Genomic DNA, 14,953 nt, shown 5'->3' on the forward strand with positions numbered 1-14,953 from the left:
TTAACTGTTTCATCACTTGGTCTCGCTTTGTTTGAGTGTTGGAAATGCTTGCTGTTACTTCTTTTTTATGTGTGTGGTTTAGGGATAGTAATTTACATAAAATTTTACTGTAAAATCACATGACAGAAGGAGAATTATCCCTCGGTTTGTATAAATTTCTCATCCAAATTTACACTGTCATTAGTTATGTAAAGTTAATTCATTTTTATTTAGTACAAATTAGTTACAGAGGTGAGAAGAAATTATTAATATTTTATTATCCTCGATCTTGTTCGTGCTAACGCGGCTTTATCATAGGTGTTGGAAGCATAGTTTTTACGCCAACTTTCTCAGTTCATGCAGTTCCTGGATCTCAAAGCAAAACTAAAAACTCACTTCTCTAGATACCTCACAAAGCATAATAATCAACTCAAAATTAAGATTGAATTACAAATTTAATTTTTAAAACAAAACACGTTATTGGAGACACAGTTACTTGTTTATGATCATGTTCATATTTATTAAACACATTCAAAACCGGTGAAGCACTTTAATTATTCTTAATTTTGATTTTTAACCGATGCATGATTATTAAGTTACGTGTGACTATTTAACCTATATACTCAAAACACTTCAAAAACTTTGTATCTTATAATGATTTGTTATATTAAAATAAAAAATAATATAATATTGTTATGTTCTTGTATGTGAACATAAAAATTATTATTATTATTTGCAAAAGTGAAATTAAAATATTAAAAATTAATTATGAAAAACACTTTTATTTTTTCATTAATTGTTTTAACAATAATAAATTAATTAGATAGTTTATGATAGAAATAGAAATAAAAAAATAATTTTATTATTTTATAAAATTACACCTATTTATATTAAAATTAAATCAAATATATTTTATAATTTGTTATATTATTCAACTACTTTAATATTTTTTATATCATATATATAACTTTACTAATTACTTTTATGTTGTTTCTTTTTTCTTTTTCGATTATTCTTATCAAAATCTACAAGAAAGCATATAAGTTTAAGTAAAAAAATTTACATTATAAAGAAAGTACTAAAATGACGATGATGATGTGGTGCTGACAAAAGATACTTGTAAGTTATATATTTTTCTGAGGTAAAATTATAATTATAATTAATTGTTTCACTCAGTTACGACAACAAAAACAAAACTATAATGTTTCAAAGGCATTTTACCTTGGGAAACAAGACAAGAGGTTGAGGGCAATAAGAGATGTCAGTTTCAGTCGGAAAAAGTGTTGGAAGTTGTAGGAATGTTTTATTGTGGTGTTCACATCGCATAAACCAAAAAACACAGAAGATAGTTTAACGCAAACGCCGTTTGGATGTACAAAACAAAAGTTGTTTTCCTTGCTTCTGCTCTGCATGTTCCTAGCTCCGAACCTTAATCTATTTCTTTTTATCACACATTTTATTGCCTAACTAATTCATCAATTCATTTCTTTCTTTCCAATCTCCTCAGATTCAGAATCAACCCCCAACACCAAATAAAACTATGTATTGACCATAACACAAATAATTTTAAAAAAAAGGTTTTCATCAAATTTTTTACATATATATATATATATATATATATAATTCATAAAAATATTAGGAACCATATATAATAAAATTACTGTACATTTTTTTTTAAATTATACTGATGTTTTCAACAAACTCTTCTAAATTATACTGATGGTTTCCAGAGCACTAGCATCCTTGACTTCATTGAATCTAACAAACACTAACCTCTCTCCAAATTTAGTGACTTTTCGAGATATGTAAACCTCATAAATAATATGCTATCATTTGACACTCATAAATATTATCATTTTATTTCAAAATTTCATTTATATTTATTTTTATACATTAAATGTAATATGTACTATATGGCCCACCGTCAGACCATCGATCGGGTGAATCAAGGACAAACGGTCGCAGACCGCCTGCTACAAGATGACCTTCCCTTGGGACGTTGATATTGTAATCTCTCCGGAGTATTTTAAGGGGGCTCGCGACAAGTGCCCCTTACGTTCATTTTCAGTTGAACTTTGTCTCTAGACGCACGGTCCTTCGATCCGGTGGCCACACCAGAACCTAGATTAGTGTCAAAAGTGAATTAAGATAATATAAGTCAACAATCAAGTTTAAAAAACAATTGTGCCATAATTAAGCTCATACCGAAAACTATAAATGGAGGCTCAAGTTAAGTTGATAAGGACTTTTGACTCGCATTTATTATATCATTTATTGCTATCTTCCGATCGAACTTGAACTGACTTAAGTATCGGAACCTTTTAAACTGGTATCCGGATCGTCCGATCAATCGAGCGAGAAAAAAAAAAAGATTGAACAGACGAGAATTGAACGAGTTAGACGAGAAGAGCATGAGAAAAAAAAGACTTTGAGAATAATTTAAATGTTGAAAGTAGATTTTTGGCCCTATCCCTGAAACATAATATTTTATGAATAAAAGACGGAGTCAAACGAATCAAACTACATTTTTCCTTTAAAATATATTTTTCCGGAGATTATATTGACCAAAGGCAACCAGAAAACGGGTAAAGAACAAAGCTTGTCTTTGGTCTGCGTTCTGTATGTGTGCTGCGATTCCTCAAATCCCCAAAAGGTCGGTTCCTTAGAATCTCAACTGTTTAGTTAATCTTGAACTGTTATATAATGAATCCAATATTTTATGTTCATTCACTCTTTCACTCATTTCTATATTCAAATTTAGTACTAATTTTTTAGTATATCATACACAACATTACAATGATTTTAAAAGTAATAGCCCTAAACTTATAAAAACAAACATAACTTTGATCCTCATAGACACTCTCTCATCTCAATATCAATATTAATCTCTCTATTTCTTGATGGCGGATCGAGCTTTTGGGTGTAACTTAAAAAATAAAAATGAAAAACTATTTTTATTTAATTTTATAAATATAATAATAACAATAACAATAATTATAATTTTTATTTTTATTTTTTATTATTATAAAAAAAGAAAATTATAATTATAAAAAAAGAAAATATAATGATTTTACTCGTGTATATTAAAAATTTGGATATTACTCTTTTATTATCTAGTTCAAAGATATTAAGTTGGTCGCTTAATTTTTGTAGTCTCAATTTGATCCCGATTCTTTTCAAAAATTATGCAATTTGATTTTTTTTCGTTAAATTTATTTATCAGATCAAGATTTTTTCATTAAAATTGAATTGTAAATAACGTTTGTTTGCTTTATTGATGTAATTAACATAATCTTATTGTCAATTTTGATAAAAAAAAATATTTGTAACGTTTCAAAAAATTTAATCAAAAGAATCAACTTGCATCGATTTTTAAAAATAAAAACTAAATTAAGACTGAAAAAATTAGATAACCAACTTCACACTTTTAAAAAAAAAAATTAATTAAAAGAGTAATTCAACAAAAATAAAAAATCTGACACTCATATATTATATGTCAAAATCCGTCAACTGCTCTCATTGCTTTGCTCGGTGGTGCTGTTGCTACACGACACTTGGAAATGGTTCGGTTTCGTTATTTGCATTCTATGGTTCATCATCCATGTGTTCCATGCTACCAAAACCCACTTCATCATGGAAACAAGAGTGCAGCGTCAAAATATGAGGAGGGTGGCGCGTCCAGTTTTACTGATCACTTTACTGAAATTTAATTAAGATAATAATATTTTTATAACTAAATTGTAACAGTTTTTCTAAAAACCTTTATAATATGAGGTAATACTTTTTAAGTAATTTTGAAATATAAATACATGAAAAAATATAAAAATAAAAAATTACTTAAAAAATATCACTTCTTAATTATAAGAAAGTTGTGAAGATTTAATTGTTAAAAAATTATTTTCTTTTTAATTAATTTCTTTATCACTTGGTCTTGTATTAGTCAGTGTTGGAAATGCGTGAAGTTGTTTTTTTTATGTGGACAGCATTGGAATAATAAGTTAAATGAAATTTTACTATAAAATCACCAGAAAGAAGGAGGATCCCTGAGTTGTTTAAGTTTGTCGTCCAAATTTACATTAGTTAATATATGGACACTACTATTTTGACATTCAACAAATTTTAACGCAAACTTTATAATATTATTTTACTCTTTAATCTCTTTTATTTTATAAGTATATAAAAGTTAATTTTTTATAACTTCCAAAATATTTCTATAAGTGGTATGAAAAGACAATTTTTAGTTACTATATATCAATTACACAAGGCATAATTAAGTTTTTGTTACTAGAAGGAATATTTCAAGATTTATCTCTGGTCAGACGTTTCCAATCATACTTCTTCTATTTAGGCTGTTGTAAATAACATGGAAAATATCTGTTGATTTACTCATCACGTGACATCCTTTATAAGAAACTATCAATTTAAAATTAAAAAATAATTAATTACTTTAGTGATCAAATATATCAACTTATAAATTAAAAATTATTAATAACTAAAATAATTTTTTAAAAAGTTATCAAGATTTTAACTTAAATTTTAAGTTTTCCATTTTATCTTTATGCAGTGTCTCCTTCATACGGAGTTTTTACTTTCGTTTTTCATCCGTTGAGGTGTTGTCGCATGTGTTTTATAAAAAAAAATTCAAAAAAATTTTATTAAAAAAATAAGACCTATCCTTGTAAATCAATTATTCAAGATACAAAAATAAATCTTGCTCTTTTCAATTTTCATCTCTCTTGTTCTGTGTGTTTCCTTGCTACAACTTATTAACTTAAAACTCTTTCCGTTGAAGATGTTTTCCCCTCGTAACTCTTGCAAACAATATTGTCTAGATAAGGTGATCCTAAGTGTGTATGAAAGAACTTGAGGAGTTTGAACAGGTTTTAGTAGAAAGGAAAAACCAGATACGGACACCTGAATATGAAATTGAAAAGCAGGAAAAAAAAGTGTTAAAAAATCATAGGTATCAATTTGGTCTCTAGTCCATGAGTCATCCCTGATCATGCTTCATTAAGTCCTTTTTTAGGAGGCTCCCAAATGAGAAGGTCAAATGAAAGTCTTTCTCCAAACATCCTCTCAAGTGGGTTAGAGTTAAGGCTAAAGTTCCTCTAGAAATAATATTTTGAGTCAGAGTAAAAGATCAACTTGAGTCATATTGAATCAATCATGATCAAAAGTCGGACACGATACGAGTCTGACCCGCAACCAACCGCGACGACCCAGAGGGTCGGACATGAACCAATAACCCAAATGGGTCAGCCTAGGCCACCGACCTAGATAGACCGGTCAAAGCCCAAGACACATACAAGCCAAGCATCCAGATGGGACTACCCAACCCGACAACCTGGCTGGTCCAACATCTTGAACGAGTCGGACGAGCCCAACAATCAGGACGGGCAGGGAGGCCCAACAACACATACGACCCTGCCTAATTCGACGACATAAACATGCAAAGTGGGCCAGACGAACCTGAGAGACTTGATGATTCAGACGAACTCGACGATCCAAATAGTCTAAACAGACCCGACAATCAAGACAATTTTGATGGACTCAACAATCCAAATAGAATGGACAAGATCGACAACTTAAACGAGCCAGACAAAAATAGACCAAAACAAATCGTGCTACCCGAATTGACCGGACGTACCTGAAAACGTGAAAAGGTTGGGCGGGCTTTTTCACTAGAGAAAAGCTTGCAGTTTGTATACATATTCTCATCAGGAATAGTACTATGTTAATTGTTGTTAAGTAGCATTCACGAGAAAGTACTAGGTATTTCGTTTTGTGTAACACAGATATGAGTATTTGTCTATTATCATAGGTAACAATTCGAAATGTGAATTATTTAATTAATTTTTTACCATTTTATATTTATTATAACAATTAATAATGTTGAGTGCTTTTTTACCCATCATGTATATATTCTGTGACTATTTTCACTCTTATTAATTTAGTTTAATTTATTGATTTAAGGATACATAAGAAATTACTAACTATGTGGGTAGATACTATAATAAAAAATTACAAATATCCTTTCATATAATTATAACATTATAACAATAATAAAAGAACCATTTTAATAACTATTTTTTATACAAACATCATTTTAGTTATGTATAAAAGTAAATTTTAGTGTCATAGAAAACATTTTCTCTCAGACTAAAGATTATATTACTACGATCAATTTTTTTAGAACTACAATATTAATCCTTAAATGATTATTTAAAATGAAAAGTAAAATATTATTGAAAAATTATCACATTAAATAATTAAGATTAATTCCTCTGAAGTTAAATATATGAGAAATATTTATATGAAGTGAATAAAGAACATACTATTTATGTATTTTGTATAATAAAACAAAAAGTAAAATTTCACCCCGATATCATTACAAAAATAATTATTTTAGTGGGATTATATTTGACGTTTCTAGAGATTTTAATCTCCACTAAGGATTTTACCAGGGGTTTATCATTTTCCTAGAAGGACTAACAGATTACCAAGACAACCTTTGGAAGTAACACAACTTACCGGGGGTTTGGAAAACCCCCGCTAATGCTTAGGTTTCAAAAACCCTCAGTAATACCTGGGATTTGAAAACCTCCGTTATTTTCTAGTTATTTACAAAAAAAAACAATTTACGTTTTTAGTGATACAAATAACCCTTTTAAGAGAATAAGCTGATTTTACAAGTTATTACCAATAACTTTAATTTTGTAATCCTTACTGCTTTTAATTATTTTGAAAAGTTGAAACAATCACAAAAAAAAAGTACTTTTAAAGAAAAATTACTAAAACATAATTAGATAACTCTCTAAAAATGGGTACTAAACACTTCAATGCCATCAAAGCACTTACGGTTACAAATTAAACATGTTACGATCAAGAGGGAAGACTTAACCCTAATGGAAAACAACAAATTAAACATGTTACAATCAAGAGGGAAGACTTAACCCTAATGGAAAACAAGAAAAAAATAAATTGTTTACATTACAACAAAATTACTTATACAAATTAATCTAATTTGGTTCCAATGTCTCTAACCTCTCTTCTGCAAGTGATCTTACAGGATAAAGATCTATTGCACAGTGATCTTACTTTAGCTTTAAATCATGGTAAATAATCGATTCTGGTTTGCATTCATGAAGATAGTTCATGCCCCTGCTAGCAACAAATTATCAAGATAACTTGCATAAACAATCTAGTAGAATTTCCAATAAACTTGTAATCAATTAGTACATTGTAAACTTAGAAAGCTAAGAAAATGACTTTAGGATCCTTTTAAATAATCAATAGGCCGAAAGGTGTATATAAAATATATTGGGGTAACCAGAATCCAATTTATTGGTACCAAAAGTAAGAAACTTGAATTCTGATGCTGAAATTGTGGTTGTGTACAGTGAAGTCCAAAAAGTCAATCATTGTTTCAGTTTAAATAAAGTGCTGTAGAGATAAACGAATATGTTATATTGAACAAGTATTCCTGATAATAAGAATTAAAGTCAATCACTTACTATTGTCCAAAAGGTATAGAAGAGTCATGATGGAAAACATTATCATAACTAAGCCACTGAATTTATGAGTGAAAATGTTACATTCACAATATATTATTTTCACAGTCAGATATAAGGTTGTAGGAATAAAACATTAAAAATAGTATCATTGATGTAATGATAATTGAGGATAATGTTAAAAGGAAATAAATAAAGATATTGACAAAATAAGGAAAAGAATAATATGTATAAGTACCTGTGTACAATATCCATCAGTACAAGAACACTTAGTTCATGGGATTTGTCTATCAAAAATTTGTGACATGGTACCTGCACGAAGCAAAACACTACTAGTACAATCATACCATCAAAACTAAATTGCTTGATGGCTGTTATTTTGTGGCAGCACGTGTAAGTTTAATACATTATGGTATTATAAAGAAGAGATCCAAGTAGTAAACAGAGTCAAAATGATCATTATTAGAAGAGCATTATTAAAATCTACAATGAGTAAATCAACATTATAACATAGCATCACTACTTCAAAAGTTGATAAGCTCCTGGTTCAAAAACACCAGCACCCAAATCCTTGTTCAAGAAATAAGTACAAAATGATAATAGTTCACATAATAGAACATTTCATCTAATTATATAAATTGTACTCTAGTTTCACCTGTGAAGCCAACAAATTTTAAGAAGGATGACACTTCAATTGCAACCTGAACATAAGGAAAAAAAGAGGTTAAGCTTCCATTATAGAAAATAGTACAAGCTATAAACAAAACAAAAAGTGTCATGGAAAAATAGTTGCATATCACTGGGAAAAAATATGTACTAGCTTAGTTCAGAGTTGTGCATGGAACATAAGTTCAGAGCCTTTAAATGTGATGGCTTTTGCCTTTTAAAGCTTAGTGTTTTTATTGTGTTATTTGTTAGCACTCAGTGGCATACCACTACAATCTAAGGCTTCACATCAAGGTCTTGTAGCTCAATCTTATGGAGTAGCTACTCCTCTAAGGCCCTCACATCAAGAATCTGTTACATGAAAAAGAACAGCCCCAGGCTCATCAAAGTTATGCGTTAAAGTGTAATGTTACACAAGAAGAAAAAAATTGCCATAATTGATGCATTTAATTCAAATATTCAAGAATAAAGTTTTGATTACTGTTTTCTAGTTTCAACATTTAATAAGAGATTTTCACACCTGGCCTTCAGTGTCTGGCAATCCAAGGACATCTCCTTGGCCAAAGTATCTTAAAATATTTAGCATTTTGTATTCAATCCAAGGACATTTAATAGGAAACTTAAAATATCTTATTCATTACGTATTGATATTTAAGAATATTTTTCATTTGACTAAGCCTTTTACGTTAAAAGATTTCAATTCTTTAAACTAAAAATTCATACTTTTACCTTAAAAATTTCACCGGTTGAGGCATTTAAGCATATATAAAAAAACTTCCTCCAAATTCGTACTATTTAGATTGATATTTCCAAGTTAAAAAAATAAATAAAAAACTTGTGTTACTTTAAAATGTATAATGTTCATATCATATAAACTTACAATATTTGATAAGCTGCTCTTGTGCTATATTTTCTAAACGTTGTTTGATTGATTTATTGTCCATACTCGGGATAAAATTATGTTGATTAAGAAACTCAAGCTCAGCTGAGACTTCAGATCCTTCTGCCTACGAGAACATAAAAAGAAACAAAATCAGAACTTTAAACTATCTTACATAATATTTCCTTGCATTTTAAAAAAAAATGTCACTCTGCAAACATGTAGAATATTGCATTGTGAAGACACGTTTGTACATTTCTTTCCAGCTTAGCTATGTATAGAAGTTTCCTCCTGTGAACCTTGAGCCTAGTATACAAAAAGTTTCACTGTTATGAATAATTTCAAGCTACGAATCTGTATTATTTGGTCACTTTGGTGAGAAACATTCTAAAGGAAGTTGAGATGAGAGCCTGTAATTGTGAGGTTTAATATGAGTTCAGAGAAAAAAAAACATTAATCATCTAAATCAACAAAACTATAACTCATCTAAATCATATAAATTAAGAACTAATAATCCATTTTACCACAACAATTATCAAAACTAAAACAAAGGTAGAAAACACATACTCAAAGTAGTCGCTGACCTCCAAAGCAACCACGAAGCTCCGAAGCAACCGCAAACGTAAAGCAATCACTAACCACCGAAGCAGCCACCGTGAATCCACGACACAAACACCACAGGTATTGAACCCCCAAAACGCACCACATATATAGAAGAAAACACACCTGAAAACAAACATGTCGCAGTAAATTAGACAAATAAGAGATTTTTTATGTGAGAAATTGTGAAATCTAAAAGGAGGAAAGAAATTCTTTACCAATTCGAAGTTGTGATTCAGCGAAGAGTGAAATTATTTTTCTATGATTCAGAGGTGAAGCTATTAGGTTTAGATATGAAGAGAGGGAAAGTGAAATGAATGATAAATAAAAAAGAGTAAAAATGAAAATTATATGAAAAATAGAATAAAGAGAAAGTGAAAACGTGGTAATGAGAAAATTTATTCATTAAATAACCATGGACACTTGTCGGGGGTTTGTAAAACCCCCCTTTACGTGTTTCTCTTATCGAGGGTTATTCTAACCTCCAGAAAAAAACCCCTACAAAATTTAACTTTCTTTATAGTGTATTAAAGTAATAAAGAAGTATGATAGAAGTATGATAATCAGAGTAAACATAAAAAGCTTGGATACTGCTAAAATTCACTGCAATATCCAACCACTGAAATTTTAGAAGCAAGATTTATTCGCTGAAAACAAAACAACTAAACCTCGTATTTTCATAGCACACAAGTACAGGTGTTACAGTTTTTACAATGAAACATAGCTCATGCCACACCCCTCAACTACAGTGCATGCATACACTTCTGGAAATTCAAAAGAAGCATTACATCAAATTCATGGATTCATGCCAGAAATTTTCGAACTTGCTTGTCTGTAACGTTTTTTTGTCTTCATTCTCTTGCTTCTGCTCTTGGCTAATCTCTTCTCCAACTCCTTCACTCTCCCAGTTAAATCTGATATCACATTCAACTGTTCATTACCAGCCTCAAGCAACTTCTTCATCATCTCTCTTAGCTTCTCATTTTCCTCCACTAACTTCCACTCACCCTTTAACCCTCCATCATGGTCAGCTTGTGATGCAGATGATGCAGCAGAGGGTTCTGTTTTCTCTTCAGCCAAAGCTTCACACACTATCACTTCACCATCCTTCTGTGTCTCCTTCACTGCAATCTTTCCTTCTGGTTCCTCTTCCTTCTGTGTGTCATTCATAGGCACAGACTCCATTGGCTCGGCTGAGATGTTGTTTACATCTTCATTTCCTTGTTCATGATCATTGACATTTGTTGTCAAAGGTGGCAACTCAATTTCATCTTTTTGATCTTCCAGTGGCTGCTGCTGTTGCTCTGATTGAGTTTCCTTTGAAGTCTCATCTGTGGAAGAACTTGTTTTCTCTTCTGCATTACATTCCCCTTCTTGTGCTAGTAGAACCTCTTTAGGCTTTGCTTCATCATGCTTCTCTATTTCAGATTCTTCTTCTTTCTCATCAAGGATTCCCACTGGCAGCTCCTCAATAAATTCCTCATTTGTTTCTTCTCTAGAAATATTCATTTCACTGTCCCTTTCATCCTCATCAAGTAGTCCCACTGGATGTTCCATCATTGCATGGTTCTCTGAATCTAGTCCATCTCCTGCAGAATCATTCACCATGGCTGATACACTTCCAGAACCACTATTATCGTGTTCTTCCTTCTCAATACTAGCATCATTGCTATCTTCGTCAAGAACGCCCATTGGCAATTCTTTCTCAATAGTCATATCCAATTCATCAACCTCAATGGGAATGTCTTTAGATTCTGCTTTGTCTTCGGGTTCCACAGCCATTTTGGCAGTCTCAGAAACATCACTTGTAGAGTTCAATGTATCAGCTGTAACGACTTGAATAGTATCCTCACTACCCGAACCATTTGGAAGAATAACAGACTCTGTACCCTCGTTTGGTACAGGATCAACTGGTGACTGAGATACATTTCCACCATCACTGTTGGCTTCGGATGAATCTCCTGGCAAATGTTCTTCATTCTGCATGTTCGTTGGAGTCACTTCAACGTCTTTCTGAAGTTGAATATCCTGCATCTGCTGCTGAGGTTTATTAGCCATTAAAGAATCAAGCCTTTCTTGCAAGATTGTGAGCTCTCTAGCCAAGGATTTTCTGATCTCCCTGAAACTTGGATGCAAACCCTGATATATATGTTGAAAAATATGTAAGCATAACATAGAACAAGGAAATAAAACTATGCTAAACATCATAAATTATATAAACATCTATAGCTCAGGCAAACCACAACCAACACTCAAATGTGCAGATCAAAATATCTTCGCTCACACTATAACAGGTAATTAGGCATGCGAAATTCATTATCACATTCATCAACGAAGAAACTTCAGAATAATATAGAATTAAGGTATTTATATCCCAACCAAGATTAGCAAATACCAAAACTACACTACTGGAGCCACAAATCTCAATGAAATTAAGATTAGGTAACAGATACGAAGGGAGAAGGTTTAACTCCAAAGTGTGAAATCAAAACAAGTACCATGTAATGCTTAGTGTCAATAATCAAAGAATGTAAAATATTCATTAGTGAATCTTCGTAAGCAAAATAGGGTAAACGACATGTACCTGTATAGTATCCAACTTCAGCAGGAGCCTCATTATGTTCTCTCCAATTGCAATTTTTTGCTTCTCATCATTTTGAAGATCAGAAGATCTCTCAAAAGCTTGAACACGGTCTTGGACATTAGTCACCTCCTTTCTGACTTCATCTATTTGCTTCAGTTTCTTCAATGGTTCCCATTTTCTAACTTGATAACCGCGATATGCAGCTTGTATCAGAACAGCAGCATCTGCATCTGACAGGATCCTTCCCTCTTTACTACCAACATCAGTTGGTGTGCTTGAATCCTTCACTTCCCTTAGTTGAGTAGTTTCCTCCATATTTTCTGCTCCTTTCCCTGCCTCTTTATCTTCAATCTTGCATTCATCACCATCTGTGAATGTATCTCTTGTCCCTTTCGAACCTTCACTGGGAATGTTTACATTTAGCTCGCTCTGACATTCTTCTGTCTTGTCAACACCCTTGTTTTCATTAGTTTTACATTCAAACTCCTCCTGTATGGTTTTCTCCTTTGGTTCAACTTTCTCAATGATCTTTGGAGCATTCTGATGATTCAAATTTGGCTGAGTCTTCTCACTTGTGCCAGACACAGGAGTCTTCAATGATTCACCAGATGTAACTTGGGACTTTCCTTTTGAGGAAGGTGGACTTAGGGACCTCGATCTCGAACTCCCATTGCCATTTTTCTTCCTTGGTAGTGGATCAACTCTCAGACAAACAGGAGGTAACTTTGATGCTTTTGGTAAAGATGCAGATTGTCTCTTTTTGTCATCAGCAGAGGAATCCTTTTTTGTCACATTCTCTTCCATTTGATCTAGAGAAACATCTTTTCCTATCTGCTTCACAGGTATGCTTCTGGCATTAGTCACTTTCTCTGCAACATCTGAAGCATTTGTATCTGTGCGTGCAGCTTGATCTGATCTGGTTCCGTTCATACCACCTTCATCAACATGAGACTTCACTGGGACAGATTTGACTGCATGAGGCACCTCCTCAACGATTTTTGGTGAAGAATTGTTGTTCTCCTGGTTGTTAGTCTCTCCACTCTCCTCCAGCTTATTGTAATAAGGCAACCAGAAGATAGGGAACGGGAATTCTGACCTCTTCGGTTCGCTTTGACGTTTCTGGCCCATTTCTCCATTTTCAGATTCCCCTCTGTTGTTCCCAGAATCCTGTTTCTGGTTTCTTATTCCATTTCCATCATGAATCATGCTAGGGACACCCTTTACATCAAAGGGTAACCATCCATTCCATACTCTAGGCTCTTGTGCTGGCTGTGCAACAGCATTAGCATTCTCAATACGAGAAGGCTTGTTTTGTTCACCAACCTCCATTGTATCAGGATTATTCATCTGTTTGTTACTTGTGTGCTCCTGTGGAATCCAAACAAAGGGGTACGGATAGTTCTTGAGCTGAATAGGAACCAAAGAATCATTGACTTTCCTTCCAACATCAGGTTCATGTTCTTCAATCTTCACACTTCTACCCTCCTTTTGGTTGCATGAATGATTAGGACAACCACAACAATGATGGTCACGGGGCATGTATTTGTCATATTCATACCTAGGAAGCTCCATAGTTTGAGGTGGTTGTGGAGAATAAGGAACAAAGTAAGGGTCGGTGTACGCAGGACAACCACCAGAATAATACATAGGAGAAGGAGCATGAGGATATGAAGGCATGTAACCATAATTACAAGGGAAGTTGTTGTGGCCACAGCAGAAATGTGGGGGCATAGGGCGCCCATAATTTCCAGCATAGGGCCAACGTGGGTCATAAGAAAGGTGTGGTTTGGATGGATCAAACTTCATTTGAGGGGGAAGAGCCTCAATGCCAGGATGATAATGATGAGGGAGTGGCATTTGGTTTCTCTGGTATGGGTATGAGTCCATACTTCTGATTGGAATCATGTTTCGTAAAGCTACCAGACAGAACAAAGATTCTTATGGGTAAGTGTCTGTCCTTGGTAACTCTAAAGCGCAAACTCTGCATTTCACAATCCAGTACAGGATTAATACCAGGTTTCGTTTGTATACTTAAGGAAAAAGTTATCAGGAGAATAAATGCCAACAAAGAAAACCAGAAAATCACACAACTACAACATGGCATTCCTAGAAAAAATCTTTTAACTCAACAACTTTTGATTTGATCATCAACTAAAATCTATCAACAAAGTTACCACACCCACATGAACATAGTATGAACATGTTGAAAGTCGTGATATCCACAAAGTATATAGAAGAGACAAGGAATGACTTACACTAAATTTCCTGGGAAAACAAAACAAGAAAAGAGGTAATAAAGTTGCAGCCAAACGGTTCCGCACGATCCAAGTGAGAGATATCAGTACAAATTCGAGCCACCAACCCTGAAGCGGAAAATGATTCTTTTTGTTCTGAGTGCGTGTGTTGCGATTACTGTTATTGTTGTGTTACCGTGAGAATGTTAATTCATGGGAATGTGCCAGAGAAAGTGTTGGTCTTATAGGACACTCGTGTCTAGAATAGATGTGTTTAGACTGAGAATTCTGTCTTCGAGATGTTTCGCGCGTTGTCTATTGCGAACTACAATCTTCTCTAGATTTTTCGTAACGGTTAATGTATGACCCACATATTCTAGCCACGTGTAAATGCAATTATTAGCTGCCACGCTTCTATCTCTCAGAACCTTCGGGGACTTTTTGGATATTTTACAATAATATCATTCACTATTTTTTTTTTATAAACAAAACGACATTT

The 14,953-nt window shown here is 32.7% G+C and overlaps 1 protein-coding gene across 1 annotated transcript; it reads right to left on the reverse strand.

Annotated features, from left to right (window-relative positions):
- Positions 1 to 10,275: 10,275 nt before the first annotated feature.
- BAG6 (BCL-2-associated athanogene 6) lies at positions 10,276 to 14,676 on the reverse strand. Its single transcript, XM_028050664.2, has 3 exons — positions 14,476 to 14,676; positions 12,221 to 14,201; positions 10,276 to 11,775 (listed from the first exon to the last, which is right to left on the reverse strand). The coding sequence occupies exons 2-3, from the start codon at positions 14,123 to 14,125 to the stop codon at positions 10,432 to 10,434; spliced, it is 3,249 nt and encodes a 1,082-aa protein (XP_027906465.1). The 5' UTR covers positions 14,126 to 14,201; positions 14,476 to 14,676; the 3' UTR covers positions 10,276 to 10,431.
- Positions 14,677 to 14,953: the final 277 nt, after the last annotated feature.

Source organism: Vigna unguiculata, chromosome 10, assembly GCF_037176805.1.
Source record: "Vigna unguiculata cultivar grain cowpea cultivar isolate G323 ecotype 2 chromosome 10, ASM3717680v1, whole genome shotgun sequence".
Classification (NCBI taxonomy): Eukaryota; Viridiplantae; Streptophyta; class Magnoliopsida; order Fabales; family Fabaceae; genus Vigna; species Vigna unguiculata.